Source organism: Gekko japonicus, unplaced genomic scaffold, assembly GCF_001447785.1.
Source record: "Gekko japonicus isolate JY-2015 unplaced genomic scaffold, Gekko_japonicus_V1.1 scaffold2573, whole genome shotgun sequence".
Taxonomy (NCBI): Eukaryota; Metazoa; Chordata; class Lepidosauria; order Squamata; family Gekkonidae; genus Gekko; species Gekko japonicus.
This window is the reverse complement of record NW_015164736.1, coordinates 1-26,929: the sequence shown is the minus strand read 5'-3', so window position 1 is coordinate 26,929 and position 26,929 is coordinate 1. Positions and strand designations below refer to the sequence as shown.

Here is a 26,929-nt window from a genome sequence, read left to right as displayed (position 1 = left end):
CTCCCCCCTCCCCGCGATTCGCGGGTCCCCTTTCTTGTTCTTTAATAATCTGCTACAAGCTGCCAACTCTCTTCTGCTTCTGCTTCATTTGTATATTGTAGTCATTTATTAAGTCTAACAGAAATTGGCACGCCTAAGTAAATATTTCTGCCTCTCAAAACTACTCCACTACAAATGCTTTATTTACCAACTCTATTTCCCATAATTTTCCTTATAGCTATTTGAGTAATGTTTTGTTAGAGCTCCTTATGTTTATGACCATATGTTCTGTATGTATTTCATTCCAAAATGTATATTATAAGCTGAAATACAGTAAAGTAAAATAGAAAGGGAAAAAAATATATTACACCAGTTCATTACTCTGCTATCTTAATATCTTTTACTAGGATTACATTCTTCTTCTTCAACTGGAGATCTTCTAATCGGCGTTCCCTCCCACTGGGACTCCAGAACAGTTCCGAAGAAGACTCATAAAGTAAGTCTTGCCCATTGGGGAGGTTTGTGTGGGGGTGTCCCACTAGCCCTTCCCGCGTGCTCCTCTGCACTTGGTATTCCAGACTACTTTACTTGGGGAAAAGATAGAAGGGAAACGAAAGAAACTCTGTAGCTCCAAAGTAATTATTTACAGTCTTGTGGTACCCTCCTCTTCTTCTGGTTTCCAGTCCTTAGCTTCATAGCCTGAGTCCAATTCCAACGCTTTCAGAAGTTCCTCACCAGATGTTAGATCGTGGGCTGTATATACGCGTCCTCAATGTGTGACGGCTATGTGGCCAAGCGGAAGCCAGTGGTACCTATAGTTCCTCTCTGCAAGCTTTTGTGCAAATGGGTGCATATTTTTCCTGGCATTTAATATTTCAAAAGGAATATCTGGATACAGCTGGACCAAAGTGTCCTCGAGCATCAGACTTCTGTTCTTCGTAGTAATTTCCAAAAGGTTTCACTTAGTCTTTGTGTCCTCAAATTCTGCCACAATATCAGGTATCAGTGCTGGCGAGCCTATTCAGGGTAGATTTATACAGTATGTATTGTTCATCACGGGCCCCGGAAGCTGTATAATTCCCTGTAGTCACTCATCTAAAGTGGCAGTAAGGTCCTTGTTTAAATCAAAGTTCAAGGAAAGGCCACAAAATTTTACTTTAGTTTCCCGTTGATTTCTAACAACATTAGCTTTCTTTTCGCCCATCCTTTAAAAGTTTCCAGTTCAGCTATTCCTATCTATCACACTTAACCACTACGCCAGTTTGGTGTAGCGGTTAAGGGTGCGGGCTCTAATCTGGGAGAACCGGGTTTGATTCCCCACTCCTCCACTTGCACCTGGCTGGATTACCTTGGGCAAGCCATAGTTCTGATAAAAGCTGTTCTTGAAAAAGAGCAGTTTCTGTCAAGAGCTCTCTCAGCCCCACCTACCTCACAGGGTGTCTGTTGTGGGGAGGGGAAGGGAAAGGAGTTTGTAAGCCTCTCTGAGACTCCAGGTGAAGGGCGGGGTATAAATCCAATCTTTTCTTCTCTTCTTCTTCTTCTGCTTGGATGCTATTTTGCTGTGGACTTAAATTGCCTTGACTCGAACACTGAGAAAATCCGAGTGGCGGGCAAATTCAGAAAGGACCATACTTGACAGGTGCCTAGCATCCAAATAACCCGAGGCAACGGTATTTTATTTAGTTATTTATTTTGTATTTGTATCCCGCGCATCCCGCAAGCGGGCTCAGGGCAGGTCACATCAGTTTCAATAATACACTGAAGTTTAACACTTCATGCAAGTAGGCTGTAACTGACCTGACCACTGAAGGGAGGTAATGTAATGCAAAATGGGGGAGGGAGGAATAAATAGAAGGCTGAACCCTATTTTAGTGATGAATGAGGGCAGGGTCAGTGCCAGGTTTTTTTTTTGCACACTAGGTGAGGCTACCTTCTGGTGCCCCCCCCCAGTGTTCCCTCTAAGCTGAGTTAGTGTGAGCTAGCTCACAGTTTTTTAGCCCCCGGCTCACACATTTTTGCCTTTAGCTCAGGAAGGAGGGCTCCAGAGCAGACTAATTGATGCAGCAGCCAAATTGCTCACTCACAACTTTCATGCCGGTAGCTCACAAAGTAGAATTTCTGCTCACAAGACTCCACGGCTTAGAGGGAGCATTGCCCCCCCCTCCCTCGTGCACCAACCAATTTTCAAACATAAATGCATTTTAGGAAGAATGAAAAACACCAAGTCTGATTTCGCACTAGAGCTGCCTCGATGTTGCGCCGCCGTTTGTCCTGATACTATTGGTCAATTTCACACCTGAAGCTGCGGGGCTGCATTTTGACTCGCGGCTTTGCCCGATTTCCCCCACAGTTTCATGATCCTGTTTTTTGAGGATCACGAAACTGCGGAGGAAATCGGGCAAAGCCATGGATCAAATGCAGCCCCGCGGGTTCGGGTGTGAAATTGACCAATAGTATTGGGGCAAAGGGTGACGCAACATCGAGGCAGCTCTAGTGCAAAATCAGCCCAAATCTGAAATTGCTAATTTCTTTTTTCTTTTTGTAATTGTGAGAACAAGTAATACAATCTCCGAATTTCTCTCTCAAAAAGAAAAAAAAAACACAAATCACAAAGCATTTTGAGAAATCCTGTTCTCACTGTACAACTTGTTAAGCCCATCAGCTCCAGCGAATAATTCAATTAACAGGTTCTCTTCTCAAAGCAGTTACTTGCATATGGAACTGAACAGTGATGGGGATCCCTAACTCAAATACCAACAACAGGGTTCGGTTCGAATAAAAATGTATCTTTCCTCTAATGCTTTTCGATTTGATTTCGATTCCCCATGAAGAAATTCAACTAAAAATAATGAAAATGGTGATGGGAGAAATGCAAACCCACAAAAACAGAATGTATTTATGTTACAACAGCAGAGGAGGAAAAAAACTAGATAAAAGGGGGCAAATAACTTTTTACTGATAAAGCAGGACAAAGGGAAAAGACTAACCTGACATATTTTGGAAGAGAGGTGATCCAAAGGAAAAAAAGTAGAAACACGAAAACGTGCATCTTTGGAAAGAGGGAAGAGGAAGCAGAGGATAAACTAAACAAAATAATATACCGAGATTAATACAAAGCAAAAAAAGACATAAATATAGATAAAATTGGGGAAGAACAGAATGGCCACACAATTAAATGAAAATGGAGGGAGCAGAGAAAAACTGTGAAGATCCAACGGAAAAAACAATGACAAAAGTAACAAGAGAAAGAAAAAAAATATTAGCATGTCAGGTGAAAAATCCAAAACACGACTGGAAAAAAATGGTGCATAAAGTAGTCTAAAGATGGAACGGCAGAAAGCTGGAAGGGAAGAGCAGAAAGTATCGCTGTCAAAATAGAACACGAGGGAGAACAGAATCAAGCAAGCAAAAAATGGCCAATTGCTTTCAGAGGAAAAGAGGTAAAGGTTCCCTTGCTCGAAAGCCAGTCGAGTCCAATTCTAGGGTTGCGGTGCTCATCTCCGTTTCAAAGCCAAAGAGCCAGCGCTGTCCGAAGACGTTTCCGTGGTCATGTGGCCGGCATGACTAAACACCGAGGCGCACGAAACGCTGTTACCTTCCCACCGAAGTGCTACCTATTTATCTACTTGCAATTTCTTGCTTTCGAACTGCTAGGTTGGCAGGAGCTGGGACTAGAGACGGGAGCTCACTCCGCCATGCGGCACACTCGGGTCTCGAACTGCTGAACTACCGACCTTCCACAGCCTGCAGTTCAGCGTCTTAACCACTTGAGCCACCGCAGCTCCACTTTCAGAGAAGGAGATGCAAATAAGAATGAAGAATTAACACCACTGAGCGGGCCAAAAGCATACTCAAAGGAGAGTTGAGGGCAACATAGCGGAAGACAAAAAAAACCAGTGGCAAACAAAGTAAGCAGCTACCTCCCTCCTCCACCTCTTCTCGCTTCCCCCCCAGCTCCAAATTAATCACAAGCTCCACCGGCCAAGGGGGAGGGGGAAAGAGAAGCATGCTGCCTCCACCTGACAGAACCAGCCTGGCCTGCAGCTCTCCCTCTCTCCCGCTGAGCGGACTAACCAGAGCCACCACCACCACCCTCCCTCCTTCCCGCATGCGCACCAAGATCAAGAGTTTAAATAAGGTGCCCCTGAAACCCGCACCAGGTGAGGCGAGGCGGACTGTGCCGCTCCATTGAAAAATAAACTCTTCCAGGAAGAGGAGGAGATCGGCGAAGGTGCCGCGCTGCACTTACCAGGCTCGGAGAGGCACTAGGCCCCAAGCAGCTCCTACCTTCGAGGGAGTCCTCCCCGCGGTGTTCTCCTGCAGTGTCAGCTGGCAGCTCCTCCTCCCGGTGTTGTTCCTAAGCACTCGAGAGGCGACGGAGGGGAGGGGTGGCAGGCCGGCAGGCCAACGCAGCGCCCTCCATGGAGTGCAGGACGAGCAGAGAAGCGTGCCGAGCAGGGCTGGCGAGGCAAGGCGACTCAGTCGAGGGAGGGGAGGGGCGGCAGGCAGGCCAGCACAGCACCTCTCTCAGAGTGTGTGCCCTAGGCAACTGCCTAAGTTGCCTCTATGGACAGTCCGGCCATGAATTGGGGGGGGGGTGAATTAAAAAGAAGGTTGAATTCCATTTTAGTACGGAATTGTTTTGAGAACATTGCAGTGAATATGGATTAAAAGGAGGGTGTCGAGAGGGCCATGGGTGAAGCATACAGAAGATTGAGTTATTCAATAAGCAACCTGGAGCTGCAGTAATAGAAACAGTGTCTATTCTGCTCTGGTCAGGCCTCATTGGGAGTGCTGTGTCCAGTTCCCGGTGGCACATTTTAAGAAGGACTTTGGGAAAGTAGGGGGCGTCCACCAGAAGCTAACCAGGATGGCAAGAGATCTGGAAACCAAGCCCAGTAATGAAAGGTTGAAAAGATTAAAGAAGCGAAGATTAAGGGGAGACAGGACTGGTGTCTTCAGATACTTGAAAGGTGGAATAGACTTGCCCTTGCTTGCTCTAGAGGGCAGGACTGGCATTACTGGGTAGATCTCACAAAGAAGTATTTGAAGGGCTGTCATATGGAAGATGGAGCGGAGCTGTTCTCTGTTGCCCCAGATTGACAAACCGGAACCAAGGGATTAAAATTGAATCAAAGGAGTTTTTGGCAAAACGTTTCCTGACAGTTATTTATTTATTTCATTCCATTTATACCCCGCCCTCCCCGCACGCGGGCTCAGAGGGGTTTCTCAGTGGAACAGGCATCCTTGGGAGGCGGTGGGCTCTTATACTTTGGAGTTTTTAAGCAGAGGCTAGAGGGCCATCTGACAGCAATGTTGATTCTGTGAATTTAGGCAGATCATGAAAGAGAAGGGCAGGAAGGAAAGTCAGTACTCGACCTAGAGTTCTGCAAATATCCACTCTGGGCTCAAGAAGGAATTTTCCTCCAGGCCAGATTGACTGAGCCCTATGAGGAAAGGCTGAGGGCCCTGGGAATGTTTAGTTTGGAGAAGAGGAGATTGAGGGGGGACAGGATGGCTCTCTTTAAATATTTGAAAGGCTGTCATTTGGAGAAGAGCAAGGAGCTGTTCCAGTTGGCAGCAGAGGAGAGGACCCGAAGCAACAGGTTTAAATTGCATGCAGAAAGGTTTTGTTGTTCAGTCGCACAGTTGAGTCTGACTCTTTGCGACCCCATGGACAAGATCCTGCAAGGCCTTCCTGTCTTCTACCGTCCTCTGAAGTTTGCTCAGTTTCATGTTCGTTGCATCTATGACACTGTCTAACCGGATGATATTGAGCACTATTTACTGAGATGCTCATGGCACGAATCACTTAGGCAGAGATTTATATACCCTATTTTACCTTTGCACAATGGATTCTCAAAACATGAGTTGGTTGGTTTTTTGCTCTCTGATATGGACGTATATGTTACCAGCAGAATGTTTGCTTTGGCGGCAAAAAAGATAAGATTAAGGTTAGGATTCAGCGCAAGTTAGTGAAGGGATAACTTAATGTGATGTATAAGGATTGTGTTTGTATTTATGCTTTGTTATGGCCAATGGCTAATACAATAAACTTGATGATGATGACACTGTCTAACCATCTCATCCTTTGCCGTCCCCGTCTTCTTTGACCTTCAATCTTTCCCAGCATCAGGGTCTTCTCCAGGGAGTGCTCCCTTCTCATTGGGTGGCCAAAGTAGTTGAGCTTCATTTTCATTGTCTGGCCTTCCAGGGAACAGTCAGGGTTGATTACTTTTAGGATTGACTGATTTGTTCTTCTTGCAGTCCAAGGGACTCTCAAGAGTCTTCTCCAGCACCATAGTTCAAAAGAATCTATTCTTTGGCGCTCGGCCTTCCTTATAGTCCAACTCTCGCAGCCATACATGACTACTGGGAATACCATTGCTTTTACCATGCAGACTTTTGTTGGCAGGGTGATGTCTCTACTTTTTATCATGCTGTTTAGGTTCGCCATCGCTTTCCTCCCAAGGAGCAGGCGTCTTTTAATTTCATGGCTGCTGAAGAAAGGTATCGGCTGGATATTAGGAAAAACGTCTTCATGGTCAGAATGGTTCAGAGGTGGAATCAGCTGCCGAGAGAGGTGGTGAGCTCCCTTTCACTGACAGCTTTCCAGAAGAGGCTGGACGAATATTTGTCAGAGATGCTTTAGACCGGTCCTGCATTGGGCAGGGGGTTGGACTAGATGGTCTGTATGGCCCCTTCCAACTCCATAATTCCATGATTCATAGTTATAATAGCCTTGGTTTAGTCATTTCAGCACCTATACCTGTCAAACCCTAATATTCTCTAGTTTGTTTTTAGGGTTGCATGGCCCCTCCCAGTGAAGGAGGGGGTCCTTCAGTTCCGGGCCCCACCTCCCCACTGCCGATTGGATGGGGTTGGAGCACCTTCCCTATGATGAAAGGCTGAAGAGCCTGTGACTTTTTCGTTTAGAAAAGAGATGACTAAGGGGAAACATGATAGAGGTTTTTAAAATTATGTGTGGGGTGGAGAGAGTCGACACAGAGGATTTTTTCTCCCTCTTCCAAAATTCTAGAACTCGAGAACAATCCTATGAGCAGTAAGGAAATACTACTTCACACACAGAGTGATTAAAATGTGGAATTCGCTACCAGTGGATGTAGTGAGGGCCACAGGAATAAACAGCCATTAAAGGGGATCAGATAGATTCCTGAAGGAGAAGTCTATCAATAGCTACTAGCCATGGTGGCTGAGGGGAACCTCCACATTCAGAGACACTAGGCCTCTGAATCTCACAGCCAGGAGGCAACATCAGGGGAAGGCCTAGGCCCCCTTGCCGTGCTGTTGGCTGGCTAGAGGAACTGGTTAGCCACTATGTGAGATGGGATGCTGGTCTACATCAAGGGTCATTTCCTGCAGGAGCGCACAGGAGCGGAGCTCCGGCAGTAAAGAGCCCAGGGGGCGGGCACATGCAACAAGCCCCACCCCCTGCTCCCAGCAGCCCTCAGTCAGAGCAAGAAGCAGCCAGGTAAGTTACAGAGCTCTCCCCGGCCCCCCGGTCCAAAACAGACCAGTGGCACCTTTAAGACCAAGTTTTATTCAGGTACAAGCTCTCCCTCCTCTGCAAGGACAGATCTGCACGTCCCCCCCCCCAATAGCTAGCAATCCAAAACAGTCTAGTGGCACCTTTAAGGCCAAGTTTTATTCAGGTACAAGCTCTCCCTCCTCTGCGGGGACAGATCTGCACATTCCCCCCCCCAATAGCTAGCAATCCAAAACAGTCCAGTGGCACCTTAAAGGCCAAGTTTTATTCAGGTACAAGCTCTCGCTCCTCTGCGGGGAAAGATCTGTACATCCCCCCCCCCAGTAGCTAGCAATCCAAAACAGTCCAGTGGAGCCTGAGTGGTGGGTGTTCCCTTCTGACACACTTCCGGTGATGTCAGGGGGTGTGGCACATGCAAATAAGCTATGCTAATGAGTTATGCTAATGAGCTCCTGCACCTCTTTTTCTACGAAATGACCCCTTGTCTAGATGGACTACTGGACTAATCCAGCAGGGCACTTCTTGTGTTCTTATGGAACGACTATAATACTATGAAAAGTTGAAGGCAGCAGAAAACGAGAAAGACCCAACATGAGATTGATAGATTCAATAAAGGAAACTGTAGCCTTCAGTTTGCATGACCTGGGCAAGGCTATTAATGATAGGATGTTTTGTTTAATGTATATTTTTTTATTTGAGAAAACAAAGTAATACTATAGAGGTGATACCAATGGAAAAGAGGGATTATATAACATAACTATAACTAGAGTTGCCAGGTCTTACCTGGTTGCGGTGTGTGTGTGGGGTTCCCTGGAGTTTTTCGGTGTGCACGTCATCACACGGGGCATGTTGCGGGGGGATGCTCTAGCGTTTGAGGAAAAACTCTATGGTAACCATAGAGGTTTTTTCCTATGGTACCCATAGAGTTTTTTTCTCAAATGCTAGAGCACACACACACACCCCCGGCAATGTGTCCTTCGTGATGATGTCACCTCCGGGTGATAACGCACATTGGCATGGATGGGACTGTGCGGAGGCAGGGCTCCCCCACCAACCAGCTAGGCGGTGGCAGATTGAGCCCCCAAAAGTGAGTAAATCCCCATTTCCATTGGGGGGGGCAATCCTAATTGTAACATAACTGCAGGCGACGGAACCACCCCAGCAGGAGCCGTAACAGAGTCGAGCCACCACGCAGGCAGAGAAGAGAAGAGCCACTGAAATAAACAACTAACCGGTAGGGTGCCTGGTAGGCACCCTTCCCCCAATACTGTGTGTGGCCCTAGTTAGGAGTGTTAACTGTACTATGTAAACCGCTCAGAGCCCTTCGGGGGTTGAGCGGTCTAGAAATCGAAAGTTAATAAATTAATTAATAAATAAATAAATATATCAAGGTTAATTATATATTACAGAAATGGCAGTGTCGAATTTACCATAGAGATTTTGCCAAATACCAGAGTGTTGCCCCAGCATCTTGGAAGTGAAGCATCACTTCCGGGTCACGTGGCCAGTGATGTAGACACATTGCTGTAGGTTGGATGGGCCTCCCTGCTTCTCCTGGTAAGTCCCCTCCTCATCTCCCACCAGTGCCAGGAGGTAACCTGATAACCTTATTTATTTTGCTTTCCTATTAATCCTCAGAATAGTGCTCCTAGCTAGGGAGCCGAAATCCGAGAAACGACAATAGCTCAAGGTCGCAAAATTTTTAACAAGGCATCTCCAAAAGCCAGAAAAAGAGATAGTGATTTCCGGGGACACGGGGCAGGAAGTAGAGACCATTGCAGGTTCTCCTGCCTGGAGTTGTATGTTTGGGTACGAACTGTTTACACAGATGTGCCTAATGTGGGCACCCCATACTTATGGAATTAAGGCCAGGAGTTCATAACCTCACTTTAGCAATCTTCTTTTTTTTCTTCTTCCAGGCGGGGCCTTTTATTGTGCTGAGGTTGTAAGAATATAACAGTAAACACAACGAAGGAGGGTGATTACTTACCTCTATCAGCTTGTTAATTAGGGATGGGAGAATGGGGGGGAGTGACTTCTTAATTGCAAATCCCTTTGTGGTATCAATGGGTTGCATCACATCCAATCGTGTGTCATACCCACCTGGCCGCTGCCAGCACCGTATAAAAGCCTGGCAGTTCAAGCCCTCGTCACCTCTCTTGACTCTTGAACTCCTCAGAAAACTTGGTAAGTTGGAGCAGATGCTGCTCAGTGCTGAAAAGGGGATGCGGGCTCTGTTTTGTTTTTCAGCGGATGGGGATTGTGCTTGGCGCCCATCGGTTTTTGGATAGCATGGCATCCTATGCATGACTTTTCGGAGAGTACAGGTAGAGAGGTCCTACCGCAAGGATAGAGATGCCAGCCTCCAGGTGGGCCTGTGGACCCCCCAGAAATACAGCTCATCTTCAGACCATAGAGATCAGTTCCGCTGGAGAAAATGGATGCTTTGGAGGGTGGACTCTGTGGCACTGTACCCAATGAGGTTCTTGTCCTCCCCATGGTCAATCCCCAAATCTCCAGGTGTTTCCAAATCTCTAGGAGCTGGGTATGTCTAGCCTGGAAAGGAGACGACTGAGAGGGGATATGATAACCATCTTCAAGTACTCAAAGCACTGTTATATAGTGGATGGTGGGGAGTTTTCTGTTGTCCCAGAAGGTCAGACCAGAACCAGAAGACTGAAATTAAATCAGAAGAGTTTTCAGCTAAGCATTAGGAAGAACTTCCTGACAGAGTGGTTCCTCAGTAGAACAGGCTTCCTCAGGAGGTGGTGGGCTCTCCTTCTTTGGAGGTTTTTCAGACAGAGGCTAGATGACCATCTGACAGCAATGTTGATTCTGTGAAATTAGGCAGATCATGAAAGGGAAGGGCAGGAAGGGAAGGGAAGCCAATACTCAATCTAGCGTAATGTAAATATCTAGAGTAATGTAAATATCTAGGGTAATGTAAATACTCAATCTAGAGTAATGTAAAGAGCCAGTTTGGTGTAGTGATTAAGTGTGTGGACTCTAATCTGGGAGAACCAAGTTTGATTCCCCACTCCTCCACTTGCACCTGGCTGCATGACCTTGGGCAAGCTGTAGTTCTGATAAGAGCTGTCCTTGAAAAAGAGCAGTTTCTGTCAGAGCTCTCTCAGCCCCGCCTACCTCACAGGGTGTCTGTTGTGGGGAGGGGAAGGGAAAGGAGTTTGTAAGCTGCTCTGAGACACCTTTGGGTAGTGAAGGGCGGGGTATAAATCCAATCTCCTCTCCTCCTCCCTTCTGTACTCAGTTGGATATTTGTGTGAAAGGTTTTGCTGAAGAAGTGGATTTTGTGGAGGGAGGAGGGAAATGAGAGAGGTGGCATCATATAGATGTCAGGAGAGGAGTTTCTAGTGAAGGGTGCCGCTCTCTGAGTGGTCGAGCAACTTCAGACTGCTGAGGATAATGAAGTTGGAGATGCAAAGGTTGGGGCGAGTGAGAAGAACATATCTCTCTAACTGAATTTTTTAGGATATAAACACACACACCCCATATGTTGTCAAGGGCTTTCATGGCCTGAGTTCATTAGTTGTTGTCGATTTTCCGGGCTGTATGACCATCGTCTTGGCATTATAAGACCTGATGTTTCACCAGCAGCTGTGACTCTGAGGTATAATTATGCCTCTGAGGATGCCAGTCACTGCTGCTGGTGAAACGTCCAACAGTGCAAAGACCACAGTCATATAGCCTGGAAAATCTACAACAACTAATCCCCCATCTTTACGAGTGGTATATTCTATTGAATTATTGGATGTAAGGAAACAATTGGCATGTTGAGAGCCTTAGAATCATAGAATCAAAGAATGTTAGCATTGGAAGGGACCTTGCAGGTCATCTAGCCCAACCCCCCACATTCAGCAGGCGCATAGCCGGAAGATAGCCCTACAACATACCCAAAAGATGGTCATCCAGCCTCCGCTTGAAAACGTCCAGCAAAGGAGCATCCACCACCTCCTGAGGCAGACTGTTCCACCGCTCAACCACTCTTACAGTTTGGAAGTTTCTCCTGATATTTAGCTGGCAACGACTCCCTGGTCATTTCCACCCATTAGATCTAGTCTTGCAATCCGGAGCAAGAGAGAATAGATCTGCTCCATCTTCTCCATGATGGCCCTTCAAATACTTGAAGACTGCAATCATGTCCCCTCTAAGCCTTCTCTTTCCCAGGCTAAACATACCCAACTCTTTCAGCCTTTCCTCATAGAAGTTGGATTCCCTCAGATAGATAGATAGATAGAAGCATCAGTTCAAGAGTGAATAAAACCAGAGAGAGATGGGGGAGACTGGTTTCTTTAAGCCTTCAGGATATAGGATATATAGAACCACGGAGTAGGAGATATGGATAAGTATAAGGGAATTCCGAAATCATTTATTCTCTTTCTAGCCCTATGATTCATTCTTAGGCCTTAACTTGTTCCCTGTAATAGCACTACTTATTACTAGGGAGATATAACCGGATTACCACAAGTACAATTGAGGTTCTGGTATGCTCAGAGTTTAGCTCCCCATTCACAGCCAGCGCTCAAGGGGGGGGGGGTCCTCCGCATTGTGTCAACCTGTAACATTACATCTGCCAAAAAACCAGGAGTGATGTCATTGCACTGGGGTGACACCCTAGGATTCACCCAAAATCATAGAGTTAAGGCATAGAGCTTTGGATGAATCCTAGATCATCACTCTGTGCAATGACATCAGTGCTGTTTGTTTGTTTGTTTCCTTGTTTGTTTTGCCAGAAGTGATGTCACACATTGGAGATTTGTCAAGAAGATTGTCCCCACCCCACACCCCCAACTATCTCAGTGGGTTTCCAGTGTTGGCTGGTAAACCTGTCAGGGTTATTTGGGTTATATATTAAATATTATTTTGGTGCTCAGAATGCTGAGAGAATTCCTGCCTCAGTACACATTACAATGTCCTCATGCTCAGAGGTCATTTCGGGGGGGGGATCGGGGGGGAACACAGTTCCCCCGGGTGAGGTACGGGGGCGGGGCACATGACAAAGCCCCGTCCTTTGCTTCCGGCCACCCCGCTTCCGGTCCTCATTCAGCCAGGAGGAGGCAGGAGAAGAGGGAGGGTAAGTTGCTTCCTCCCCGCCTCTCCCCACCCCTGCCTGCCTGGGGCCAGGGAGGGCCTTGGCGGGGCTTCCTTGCACTCCCGCCGGCCTTGCAGGTCCACCGCCGGGCCCCTGATGTCAGGGGGTGTGGCATATGCTAATGAGTTATGCTAATGAGTTCCCCTAGCTCTTTTTCTACTAAACGACTCCTGCTCATGCTTATTGGTGGATGACATGAGGGCCTTCATGCGATAGGTGTTTGGTGCCTCCCAGATACCTGACAGGTCTTTTCTGCTCATGACTCCAGCATGCAGGATGCAACCGCTTTGGTCTTCATCCCCTGCCATTTTCACATCCTCAAACTATCCCATGGAGTGGCTCGCGAGTATGTTGTGAAATCATGTTACTCACTTGGCAACCCATAATTTACGTAACGGAGACAACAGTGGCTTCACAGGGTGGTGTGATGACATGCAAATGGGGTGGGTCTGGCTCGTCTTCCCATGCACTACAATTGTAAGCAGAGAAAGGCACAAAGTCCCATCACATAACATCCATGTACAAAGAAAATAAGATGCCAGGGAGGAAGGTTCTAGGCAGACCTCTTTTTTGACATGCAAGCCGTTTGCATACACGAACCACACGAACCTCCCAAAACCACCTGGGAAGTTCATGGAAGGTTCGTTCGTGGCTGCAGGACGGTATGAACCGAGGTTCGTGAACCAAGAACTGGTTCAGAATTTGGTTCGCGCCCATCCCTACTCATGACAGCATGATGCTCCACACAGGCATGTATATAAAATCCTCAGTGTATGCAAACAGCTTGCATGGCAAAAAAAGAGATTGGTCTCAAACCTTCTTCCCTGACATCTTAATTTCTTTGTACATGGATGTTTTGTTTTGCTTGCTTGTTTGTTTGGACAAAGGAACATTCTCCCATGTGTGAAACTTCACAAGCAGTGTGATATGGTAGGGACCTGATTCAGGTATTTCGAACTCTCCTATCTCCTACTTCAACTATGGTTCCCAGTACCTACCTCTATAGGTGTCATGGTGGCTCAGAGGTTAAGAAGCTATGTTGCAGACTGGATATTCTGTAGCTTAGCAGTTCGAGACCCTAGTGTTGTGTGAAAGAATGAGCGCCCATCTCTGGCCCCAGCTCCTGCCAACCTAGCAGTCTGAAAGCAAGAAACTGCAAGTAGATAAATAGGTACCACTTTGGTGGGAAGGTCACAGTGTTCTGTGCATTTCAGCGCTTAGTCATGCTGGCCAGATGACTTCGGAAATGTCTCCAGACGGCGCTGGCTCTTCAGCTTGGAAACGGTGATGAGCACCGCACCCTACTAGCTTTTGGGCAAGGGAAACCTTTACCTACCTCTATATCACAACTGCTATCTACAAATCTATAAGCAATTGCAAACCACTCTGAGATCAGCTTGAGCACTCGGAATGAGGCTGGAGAGATTAGATATCAAATAATACCATAAAGCACAGAGGGGTGCATAAAAGCAGTTGTTTTTAAATCATAACAGAAAATAATTAGTTATTTGAAAGCTTTGTAGGCATTGCCTATGTTAGATTTCGCTTCAGCTGATGGAAGTTAGAACCTCCTGATCTTAGGGTCATCTGCTATGGAATGTTTCCAAACATTCCAACTCTTCCAGCTCTCTCTCTACCTATACGTAATGGTTGAAGAAGTTTTGTTTCACTGTATCTGAAGAAGCGTGCATGCACACGGAAGCTTATACATTGAAAAAACCTTTGTTGGTCTTAAAGGTGCCACTGAACTCAAACTTTGTTCTAACAAAGCAACTGTTAGCTCTCAATGTTTAGGGACAGCCCTGCATCCCAAACAGAGAGTAGCAGCTTCAGTCTTCCCCCTAGTGTTGTTTTTGTACCCTCAAACTGCACAGAGGAGCTCTTATCAGCTCTGTGAATAGACTTTACATGGACTTTGGAAATGCTCATGGGGGTTCATGGTTCATGAGACCCCATGAAACTTCACAAACCTCCATTTCCCCTATTAATGCCCTTCCCTACTCATGAGAACCTCCAGTTATAGTCTGAAAGGGGTTCCTCCCTGACTCAGATGTTCCTAGGATTGCCAGGTGGGGACATGGGTGGTGTGTGTAATGTCAGCATGTCACCAACATGGCTATGTCTCTTCTAGGTACAATCCATCAGTGACGAAGGTCAGCTCCGGGAACCTCAGGTAAGCATAAGGTTTCTGGCATTTCCTAGATCTGTCTTTTTTTTCCTGGTTGTACCTGGAAGGGGGAGCTGCGGTGGCTCAAGTGGTTAAGACGCTGAACTGCAGGCTGTGGAAGGTCGGTAGTTGAGCAGTTCGAGACCCGAGTGTGCCGCATGACGGAGTGAGCTCCCGTCTCTAGTTCCAGCTCCTGCCAACCTAGCAGTTCGAAAGCAAGAAATTGCAAGTAGATAAATAGGTACCACTTCGGTGGGAAGGGAACAGCGTTCCGTGTGCCTTGGTGTTTAGTCATGCCGGCCACATGACCACGGAAATGTCTTCGGACAGCGCTGGCTCTTCGGCTTTGAAACGGAGATGAGCACCGCAACCCTAGAGTCGGACTCGACTGGCTTTCGAGCAAGGGGACCATTACCTTTACCTGGAAGGGACACAAAGACATTATTTCCACCCTGCCCAACTCCACTTGGAGTGACAGCAGGCAACAGGAGCTTGGGGTGAGGGAGCCTACACCCAGGGTTCCCAAGTACCTACCTACAAACCGGTGGGGGACACATGCTTCCCCACCAGAAGATTCTTGCTTGTAACACAGGCGCTGCACTATTCCGTCGCCCAGCCGTGATGTAGGCACATAGCTGGGCGACGCTCTGGTAATGGTACCATCGAGTTTCCAGCCCCATTGCTAGAGCATCACCCGGCTATGTGCCTACGTCACATCTAGGTGATGGAATAGTGCAGCACCTGTGTTTTCCCTCCGGGAATGGTCCCACGAAGAACTATACATCCCCCACCGAATTAAGTTAATTACTTGGGAGCCCAACAGGCAGTTTTGGATGTTCCATTTCAGAGATAACTAGGTCCTTTGGGATACAATAGGAGTCTCAAACCTCTAGCTGGCCACAAAGTATTTGAACTCCTATAACTATGACCCAGCTCTTCAGGACCTCGTCCTAGTGATGGTGGCTGAGGCGAACCTCCACATTCAGAGGCACTAAGCCTCTGAATTCCAGAGCCAAGAGATGACATCAAGAGAAGGCCTCGGCCTCTATGCCCGGTTGTCGACGGTCTGGAGGAATTGGTTGGCCACTGTATGAGACAGCATGCTGGACTAGGGCCCCGGTCACATGGGCCGGATAATGCGGGGGGAGGCAGGGCTATTTGCGCCGCTGCAGTTAGAGCCGCCAGAACGCAATCCCACGCGCCGGCAGCATGCCACGGTTCCTTCCCGCCTCACCTGCATGTCAACGAAGGGCCAGAGGGAAAAGCCGCGCCCCAGTGCAATCACACCGAGGGAGTCTGGAGGCAGCCCGTGTCAAACCGTTTGCTAGTACCTTCGAGCAGGTAGTTTTTTATTGCGCAATTTCGGCGGTATGCCACGGGTTGGCCACGGGTCCGCTCCACTTGCCAGATGTTGTGGTGTGATCACGCCTGGAAAATCCGCCATTCAATCGTGGCTCTCCCACGGCAAATTCAGCACGTGAACGGGGCCTAGATAGACTATTAGTCTGATCCAGCAGGGCTCTTCTCATGTTCTATCCAGTCCCTTTAATTTAATGTGAAATTCTATGTGCAACCTGATTGGTAACACGGATGGATAGATTTTTGCATGGTTTCCTTCCATGGGATAACACTGTAGTTGTTATAGAGGCCCAAAGCACCCTGTATTTTGTTGCAAATAGGCCTATTTAGAATGTGGGGGCATGTGTTGGACACATGAATGAAGCTTTATGTAGTAGGAAGCCTCTGAGTGATTGTAACATATTTTTTGTAGTCTATAATGTAGGCTCAGATTATGAGTGGCCTGTAAATCAAAAACAAAGGGGGGGGGAAACTAAATTACAGAGTGTTGGGCTAGATGGGCCACTGGCCTGATCCAATATTGGCTTCTCGTATGTTCTTTTCCTTCCTTCCTTCCCTCCCTCCCTCCCTCCCTCCCTTCCACAACACATCTTATTGCAGTTTCACCCTCAATTAAAGAGTATATACATACTGTTCAGTATGATCATAATAACTCAAATATAAAGCACAATAAAATCCAATTATTAGCTAGTATAAATTATTGTAAAGTTGAAACCTTCATAAGGAAATTTAGCTCAAGCTTATATCTATATATCTAATAGCCAAGTTGCCCCCTCCATGCGGATATCTAAATCCGCACATCGGGGGCACTTGGGGGACAGGGAGATTTTCCTGCATGCTTGGAGCAGTCTCCAGGTGTGCAGAAAATTCTAAAAAGTTGCTGGGGGAGGAGATCGGTGGGCCTAGCGGCTGGAAGCCGCTCAGGCCATGATGCCGGTGCCGGGAGGAGAGAAGAGATTGGTGGGCCAGGTGGCTGGGAGCCGCTGGAGCCGCTGGAGCCAGGGGGAAGGCTCAGTGGGCCCACGTGGCTCGCTACCGGGGAGGGTGGAGGAGAAGGATTGGTGGGTCTGGCAGCTGGGAGCCGCGTGGGCCTCACCGTCGGTGTGGGAGGGTTGGGGGGAGAAGGATTGGCAGGTCCAGGCCTCACCATTGGTGTGGGGGGGGCAGGGGAGAAGACTCACCTGTGGTTGCTTCCTCTTCCTCCTCCATGTGGAGCTCCTTCCCCCCCCACGAGTATCGCGGGTCCCCCCTTCTTGTAGAACCTAATAGTGATTAACCAAGCTATTCCATGCCATTAAACAACACAAGTAGCAGTAATAAAAAACAACGGCACTTTACCTAAATTACCTTTTCTTTTTGTAATATGCTATGCCAGGTTTAAAAGGCTATGGGGTCTCTTAAACTTGAACACATGAAACTGCCTTACACTGAAACAGACTCTTGCTCCATCAAAATCAGTATTGTCTACGCAGACTGATAGCAGCTCTCCAGGGTCTCGGACTGAGGTCTTTCACATCACCTCCTACCTGATTCTGTTCATGGGAATGCCAGGCTTGGGACCTGGGACCTTCTGCACACCAAGTAGATCCTCTGCCAGTGAGCCACAGCCCCTCCCCAAGTTAGGGCCTCAGGGTGCGTTCAGACGGGCAGCTAATCCCGCCATTATGCCATCTTGAATTTTATCTCGATCTTTTTAATCCATTGTAGCACGACCAGACATCCTCCCAGTGAATCGCCTTACCACGCGCTGACTCCGTTGTGGATTGTCTAGACAGCGTCCACTGAAGGAGGCATGCACTGTGTTTTTTTTAAAAAAAAAATGTGCATGCGCATAGGCATCACAGCGCGTCCTTGTTGAAGGACGTGCGCAGTGGGTTTTTTAAAAAAAAAACTTTTGCGCATGTGCATAGACGTAACAGGACGTCCTTGTTGATCCGCGCATGTGTAGAGATTTTTTTAAAAGTTGCCCGCTCGGAATGGTCTGACATCAGACCACCCCGACGGGAGGATTGCGCGCTGGTCAAACAATCAGACGGGTGAAAGTCCGCAGTTGTCCCGCAGGTAACTGAAAACCCCAGATTTAAAGTGGTATCTTTTAAGTACAGCTCCGAAGCATGGCAAAATGGGATGCCCATGGAAGAGGGACATTTCCCAGATGTTTGTGTCTGGACGTTACCTTTTGATCCGTGAGGCAATCGTACGGATCTAAAGAGCCGTCTGATCGGACTCTTAGTATTTCTTAATACAGCTTTCATAACAACCAGGGGTTTCCGACAGCTTCTATAACTTACTTTCAGAGAATGCCCTTCCAACATTCCCTCCATACCTAATTATGCATTTATATTTGTATAGTTTTTAAAGCAATGCTTTCAGCAGAGCAACAGAGAGGAACAAGGAAGTCATGGAAGTTGTGTGAATGGTGCTATTTAGAAGCAGGGATGGTTGAACACCCGATGGCTCAACTTCCATCCTGTTCACCGATGACAAGCAGGCAGCTGATGAATTGAGAGACTGATCAGCTGCTGCTCATCTGTTTGGGGAGGGGTAGAAATCTAGATGATGATGATGATGATGATGATGATGATGATGATGATGATGATGATCCTAGGCCCAGTGTTGTTCAATGTTTTTATAAATGACCTGGAGGAAGACATAGGGGGGCTGCTTATCAAATTTGCAGGTGAAGCTGGGTGGGATTGCTAATTCTGAAGAAGACAGAGGGTGATTTCTCACTAGAGTTGCCTCGCGGCGCAGCCGCCATTTGCCCCGACACAAACATGTTAATTTCACACCCGAGGCTGCGGGGCGGCATTTTGACTCGCGGCCTTGCCTGATTTCCTCCGCAATTTCGTGATCCTGGTTTTTGAGGATCATGAAACTGCGGAGGGAATTGGGCAAAGCCGTGGGTCAAATGCAGCCCCGCCACCTCGGTGTGAAATTAACATGTTTGTGTCGGGGCAAACGGGGCTGCGCTGCGAGGCAGCTCTAGTGAGAAATCGCCCTCATCAGGATTCAAAATGATCTAGATAGGGTGGAACAGTGGGCTGAGACAAATAAAATGAATTTCAATAGTGTGCAAAGTCCTACACTTAGGTACAAAAAATCAAAGACACAGATATAGAATGGGAGGGACTTGGTGCTTGGGGTGGCAACAGGGGGAGGGCTCCTAGTGTCCTGGCCCCATTGGTGAACCTCCTGGTGGCACCTGGTATTTTTGGCCACTGTGTGACAGTGTTAGACTGGAGGGGCCACTGGCCTGATCCAACATTGGCTTCTCTTATGTTCTCATATTCGTATGTCACACAGTGGCCAAAACCCAGGTGCCATCAGGAGGTCCACCAGACATAAATTCTAGCCTGAACCCACCACATTTGGGGTGACGTCTAGAGTGTCACCCCAACACTGTAGCGTCACTGCTGGGTTCACATTCATAGCATTATCATGGCACTGATCATTGAGACTCCACATGTTTTCTGGGTGTTTCCAGAACTGAGCTGGCAACACTACCCTCGTCCCCTAACCGGCCGCTTGGTCTGCAGAAGAACACCCCCAAGCTCTCAGTCTAGGGTGATAGGGAAGAAGTAGATTGCTTCTCCACCTACATCCCCCCTTTGAACTATCAGCTTGGGCTGCCAAGAACAGAAGCCGGTTGTTCCAATTTCCCTGCAGCCCAAACTGTCAGCCAGTTCTCTCTATTTGTTTGGAATAACAAACAAACAAAGCAGTTGCTTCTTTCATCTCTACAGAGTGGGAAGTCAGGGAAGAAGAACCATCTGCTCCTATCCTTTGTGGCTCAAGATAACAGACTGGGTGGGTGGAGAAGCTGCTTAAGCTGTGAGTGACATCAGGGCCTTGGCACAATGCTGATCATTAGGAATTTGTCCCCTCCTCCACATTTCCTGGGTGTTGCCGGCACTGAGCTGATAATCCTACTCTCACAGCATAACTGACACAGCTTGTGCTGTCCCAAGAGTGGTCTCCTCCATTTCTGCACAGCTCAAGCTGACGGTTTGGGGTGGAGGAGAAGAGACACTGATGACTCCAGTTCTTCCCTCTGAAGTTTCTCCCTGGGTTCCAACGGAGTAAGAAGTTTGGGTGGTGGAGAAGCTCAGCTGAGAGTCAGCTTCTGAGGTCCATCTCAAACCTCCTTGATAGGACTGCAAGGAGTTTGATAGACAATTTGGCTGCTGTTCGAGTTGCTTGCTGGGAGGTGAACAGATTAGGCAACTGGCCCCACTGTGTTTGGGAACAGCTGAACAGACTATGTTCAGATGTTGAACACATCTGCTGCAGTCCTAGTTAGATGGGGGGCATCACAATTTGCTGTGATAAGTATTAGAAGCTGTAGCTGCTACAGCCTTGTATGTGAACCAGGGCAGAAACCACACCATCATGCATGAGATTTGGGTACATCTGTTGAACAGAAAGTTAAACACTGTCTTTATCTCAATTGTGCTCTTGCAGAACCGCCTCCTATCCACAATGATGTCGTCCAGTGGTGGGTCGAATCAGTGCTACGCCAGCTGTCCTGAATCCACGGTGACAATACAGCCACCACCATTCGTCCTGACGATCCCAGGACCCGCGCTCTATTGCCCTGACCAGCTCTTTCAGATTGAACAGCACAACCCATGTGCGGGAGTCGGTGGTGGATATGGCAGTTTGGGAGGTGGTGGAGGAGGTTTTGGCGGTGGCCATGCCCTGGGTGGTAGTGGAGGTTTAAGCATTGGTGGCAGTTTGGGGAGTGGAGGAAGTTTAGGTGGTGGTCGTGGTATGGGAAGCCTAGGTGGCAGTGGTGGAAGTTTAGGTGGCCTTGGCAGCGGCAGTTTGGGTCGTAGGGGTAGCGGATTCGGGGGTGGTAGCATGAGTGGGGGAGGCATGAGCGGGGGTGGCATGAGCGGGGGTGGCATGAGCAGGGGTGGCATGAGCAGGGGTAGTATGAGTGGTGGAATGAGTGGTGGTGGCATGAGTGGTGGTGGCATGAGTGGTGGTGGCATGAGTGGTGGTGGCAGGAGTGGTGGTGGTGGCATGAGTGGTGGCGGTATGAGTGGTGGCATGAGTGGTGGTGGCATGAGTGGTGGTGGCAGGAGTGGTGGTGGTGGCATGAGTGGTGGCGGTATGAGTGGTGGCATGAGTGGTGGTGGCATGAGTGGTGGTGGCAGGAGTGGTGGTGGTGGCATGAGTGGTGGCGGTATGAGTGGTGGCATGAGTGGTGGTGGCATGAGTGGTGGTGGTGGCATGAGTGGTGGCGGTATGAGTGGTGGCATGAGTGGTGGTGGCATGAGCGGTGGTGGAATGAGTGGTGGTAGCATGAGTGGTGGTGGCATGGGCACTGGTGGTGGCAGCAGAGGTGGATCAGCCAGTGGTCTTGGTGGTAGTTCTGGTAGACGTGGATCAGCTGGGTCATCTGGCAGCTTAGGTGGTGGTGGTGGATCAGCAGGAGGTATGGGTGGAAGTAGAGGTAGACGTGGATCAGCTGGATCAGCAGGATCAGGTGGCAGCTTAAGTGGTAGTGTGGGTGGTGGTCGAATGAGCAGTGGTGCATCAGCAGGAGGTATGGGTGGCAGTTTTGGTGGAAGTGGATCAGGAGGCTGTTTAGGTGGCAGTGGATCTGGAGGACTGAGCCATGGTGGCAGAAGATACAGTGGATCTTCATCTGGTGGTGGAAGATACACCAGCAGTGGATTCGGGGGCAGACGATTTGGTGGCAGCTTATCTGGTGGCAGAAGATACAGTAGCAGTGGATTTGGAGGAGGATATGGTGGAGGAGGATATGGTGGCAGTGGATATGGTGGCAGTAGTTATGGTAGCTGTGGATATGGTAGCAGTGGATTTGGTGGCAGCAGATATGGTGGCAGCAGATACGGTGGTTTCTCTGGTGGAGGCTACCCAAGCTTTGTCACCGAAATGGCTCTGCTGCCATATGGCACCACATACTACCATTTTTGAACCCAGAAGAAATAACCCCAGCAGCTGCTGGAGAAAGAAAGCTTGACCTTATAGCAATGGACTTCCTGAAAGTACTTGAACCTACTGAGTCCAGCATGGTTGCTCAGTATGACTACACTTGAGGTGCATGCACACATTTTCTGTTCCATGGTAGAACATGAGAAGAAATAAACTCAAGTTCATTTCCTCCAGTGTCGCTTCCCAACCTATCCTGCTACTGACTTAAAAAATACATCTGCCAATTGAGGACATGGATCCATGCCCTTTCTCCTAACCTCATGAGAGAAACAAAAGATCTCAACTTATACATTTAAATGCAGGTCATATAGGTACTTTGTGCTGTGAACGAAGTAAATCTGAAAGAATCAAACAAAGGCTGTGGTCACAGACACAGTTTGTGGTGCTATAGTGACATTACCTGAGAGAAATAGATGGGCCCCTCCAGATGAGGACATCTACCTCCCATGGTGCAGTTGTCAGCAGCCCGTACTGTTCTGCAATGGAAGTGGAATAAAGAGATACTGGGAAAGACTGATATGAACCGATTGTTCGCAGTTCCCTCTGGGTTTTTGAACTCTCCAGCGAACTCTCCTGCAGTGAAAAGAACCTGAAAGGGGTATCTGAACTTACAGATCCATTTCCGTCACTGTTTTTTTAAGTTGCTGCCCATATGCACATATGCAGATGAGCTCCACTACACTTTGAACTGGTACCATTTGAGGCGCCATCATACCGTGCCAAGTCACCAGTGTGACCGCAACCAAACTGAAGTATTCAGAGAGCTCTGTTACCTTCTGGACATTGAAATATTCATGAGACAGATGTAAGCTGATGTAGATCTCCTCATTTGTTATTGTTCATCCTCCTGAAATGTTCCAGAACTTCTTCCCTTGTCCTTCTCATTAAAACTTCCTTTGCATCACAAATATTTCTCTCTGTTTTGTTCTTCCTTGCATTTGTATTCAGACATAGGATATTCCAATATAGCTTTGCTTTATATTATCCTAAGAGCAAGTTTTGAGTTAGGTTATGATGAAGGCGGGGGAGAGAAAGACCTACCAGAGATTCTCCAGCAATATTCATGGCTGAACAGAGATATAAACTCTTGCCAGAGCGGCTCTGCTGGTGATACACTCTATTGCCACATGAGGGCACAACTCACAAGGAACATTCAATGTTCCACAATTGTCCAGACAATTGTAGCTGTAGCAACACCTGGAAGCAAAGACATGAGACACCAAATTTATGGGTGAAACCGAGTTGATGAGTTGCTGATACTGATCATATTTTGTACAGGTTGCAGTTAAGAGGCCACCTAAATAGTGGAACTGAATTATCCTAGCCCACACCACAAAAGGGTGCTGAGATGTGCCAGGCCCCATCCCTCTCTCCCAGTGTGGCGCTGAAAAAATGACAGGCTTGATTGATGCTTAGCAGCACCAAGGAGATCCCTTTTTTCCAACCCAACCAACTACATTAATGGGCTGGCTTGGGGAATAGCCCTCCTTAGCTTCTTTGGGGTGCTCGCAAATTAGGCTGGCATATGCTGTAGTAAGCATTACAATTCCAGCCATCCCTCTTATTGAGCAAGACTCATGGTGGTGGAAGGTACCATCAAGTCTTATGGGGACCCTATAGGGTTTTCAAGGCAAGAGACAAACAAAGGTGGTTTGCCATTGCCTGCCTCAGAGCAGCAACCCTGGACTACCTTTGAGGTCTCCCATCCAGGACCCTATTGGGCTTCTGAGATCTGAAGAGGTTGGGGTAGCAAGCTGGGGCAGGTCAGGGCAGCCACATAGACCAGCCCTAATACAATTAACTCACAATTCATGAACACTATGGAGTATGAAAACAACAATCTCTGGAGATGCCAATCCGAGGGAGGCACACTCCTCAGGGTGACTGCTAATCCTATTTTTTTTCCCAGAATGGGGTGGGGGTGAAGTAGCAGTGTACAGCAAAGGCCTCTGCTTACAAAAACATCCCATGCCTCTGAGAATGGGCTGGGCCAGCAGCCCAGTTCTGCAATCAGATCACATGGCTCCTTTGAAGCGTTGGATCCCTTGACTTTGAACATAAGAGAAGCCATGTTGGATCAGGCCAGTGGCCCATCCAGTCCAATACTTTGTGACACATAGTGGCCTAAACCCAGGTGCCATCAGGAGGCCCACCAGCAGGGCCAGAACACCAGAAGCCCTACCACTCTTGCCCCCCAAGCACCAAGAAGACAGAGCATTACCACCTCAAACAGAGTGTTCCCTGTAGACCTTCTGGCTAATAGCAACTCATGGACTTGTGCTCTTAAGAACATAAGAGAAGCCATGTTGGATCAGGCCAGTGGCCCATACAGCCCAACCTTCCCTGACACATAGCGACAAAAACCCAGGTGTCATCAGGAGGCCCACCAATGGGGACAGAATTCCAGAAGCCCTCTCACTCTTGCCCCCCCCCCATGCACCAAGAAGAAAGAACATTACCTCCACAGACAGAGTGTCACCTCTAGACCCTGTGACTAATAGCCACTCATGAACCTCTGCTCTTAAGAACATAAGTGAAGCCATGTTGGATCAGGCCAGTGGCCCATACAGCCCAACCTTCTCTGTCACAAAGCGGCTAAAACCCAAGTGTCATCAGGAGGTCCACCAGTGGACCCAGAACTTCAGAAGTCCTCCCAGTATTGTCCCCCAAGCACCGAGAAGACAGCATCTCTGCCCCAGACATAAGAACATACGAGAAGCCATGTTGGATCAGGCCAGTGGCCCATACAGACCAACACTCTCTGTCACACAGGGGTCATCATGAGGTCCACCAGCAGGGCCAGAACTCCAGAAGCCCCTCCCTCTGTTGCCCCCCAAGCACCAAGAACATACGAGAAGCCATGTTCGATCAGGCCAGTGGCCCATACAGACCAACACTCTCTGTCACACATTGGCCAAAACCCAGGTGCCATCAGGAGGTCCACCAGCAGGGCCAGAATGCCAGAAGCCCCTCCCTCTGTTGCCCCCCCAAGCACCAAGAACATACGAGAAGCCATGTTGGATCAGGCCAGTGGCCCATACAGACCAACACTCTCTGTCACACATTGGCCAAAACCGAGGTGCCATCATGGGGTCCACCAGCAGGGCCAGAACTGCAGAAGCCCCTCCCTCTGTTGCCCCCCACCCCCCAAGCACCAAGAACATAAGAGAAGCCATGTTGGATGGACATATCTCTTTCACATAGTGGCCCATACAGATCAACACTCTCTGTCACACATTGGCCAAAACCCAGGTGCCATCATGAGGTCCACCAGTGGGGCCAGAACTCCAGAAGCCCCTCCCACTCTTGCCCCCCAAGCACCTAGAATGCAAATAATCACTGTCCCAGACATAGTGTTCCTTTTATACCTTGTAGTTAATAGCTTCTCATGGACCTCTGCTCCATACATTTATCCAATCCCCCTCTTGAAGCTCTCTATGGTTGTAACTGCCACCACTTCCAGAGCCACATGAGAAGAAGAAGATAATTCGATTTAACAGCCCACAGCGCCAAGCTGTTGGGCTGGAGGATCACCTTTGCCTCCCTGCAGGATGAGGCAGGCTGGGGTTTGGCGCCAAAAACGACATATAAGGGCATCCGGCGGAGGCAGGGCCGAGGAGGTACAGGATGGCCCTGCGTCTTCTCCCCAGCAGTCCCGGTCAATCGTCGGCCCACCCTCCCGCCCTGTTAGTAGTGCAGGCATTTGCTGGTCATCCGGTTTTCGGGGGCCAGATAGGAATTTTTTGCCCCTGCCTGATTGGCGCCTGGTAGGGGTGTTTTTCGCCTACCCTGTACTTCAGCAGTGATGCAGGTGTTTTGAAGGGTGTGTCGTGTCAGCAAAATGGTCACTTTTGTGTAGGCAGGTTGCTATGCGGTATACAGATTGCGGTCCAGTGAGCACCAGTTGAAACCCATATTTGGATTGAAGGGGTCCTGTAAGTACAGTCTTTGTGCCTTGCGGCACGGGGCGGGGAAAGCGGACTGCCTTCGGGACGGCCCTGTTTAGGTCCTCTCTTTGAGCCTTGCGGTTTGGGGGATGGGGCTACAGGGTTGTCTTGCAATGGCTAGCCGGCCGGCCGGTAGCCCCTGCAGTGGGCTCCCACCCGGGGCAGGGTGGCTCACCCTAGTGACAAGGTAAGGGAGGGGTCCTTGACCTCTGACCTTGACCATAACGCAATCTGTATTTGCCCTTGCCTTTGGTTCCAGTTAAGGTTGTCAGTTAATAAAGTGGCCCTATGTTTAAACCCAGCACTTGTGTCTGCCTCGTTATTCCGGCTTGGGGGGCAAAAGGAAGACTGTTTTTAACACACATTTTTTCTCTTTACCTTGAAGAGTCTAAAGGCAGCTTATGATCACCTTCCCTTCCTCTCCCCACGACAGTCACTCTGTGAGGGAGGGAGGGCTGAGAGAGTTCTAAGAGAACTGTGACTATTTCAAGGTCACCCAGCAGGCTGCATGTGAAGGAGTGGGGAATCAAGCCCGGTTCTCCTGATTAGCATCTGCTGCTCTTAACCACCTCACCAGGCTGGCTCTGACAACTGTAGCTTTTCATGTATGTTTTAGATGGTTAGCCACCTCGGTGGCCCTTGTAAGGGCACAGACACCATATATGAATCTTGTAAATAAGAAATGAATAAATAACCTCACTTTATAGAAATTTAAAATTGTATTTGATCAGCTAGTTATCAAGTTGGGGGGGAAGGCTTGAGAAGGGGGCCATCTTCTCTGACGAAATCACCAAATTTGGAAGCTAGCTTGGTGCGGTGGTTAAATGCATGGACTCTGATCTCACTCTATTGTGAGACAGGGAGAAAAGGCAGTTTGGTGTAGTGGTTAAGTG

General features: G+C 48.4%; 1 protein-coding gene across 1 annotated transcript; it reads left to right on the top strand.

Moving 5' to 3' along the window:
* The first annotated feature begins 9,629 nt into the window (after positions 1-9,629).
* LOC107109046 (glycine-rich cell wall structural protein-like) lies at positions 9,630-22,989 on the top strand. Its single transcript, XM_015409620.1, has 3 exons — positions 9,630-9,673; positions 14,728-14,769; positions 20,587-22,989. Exon 3 carries the CDS (start codon positions 20,608-20,610, stop codon positions 22,069-22,071), a length of 1,464 nt encoding a protein of 487 aa, XP_015265106.1. The 5' UTR covers positions 9,630-9,673; positions 14,728-14,769; positions 20,587-20,607; the 3' UTR covers positions 22,072-22,989.
* The last annotated feature ends 3,940 nt before the right edge of the window (positions 22,990-26,929 follow it).

Bases quoted from the DNA above. Each gene is read 5' to 3' on its own strand.
- LOC107109046 (XM_015409620.1), top strand. From the start codon at position 20,608: ATGTCGTCCAGTGGTGGGTCGAATCAGTGCTACGCCAGCTGTCCTGAA.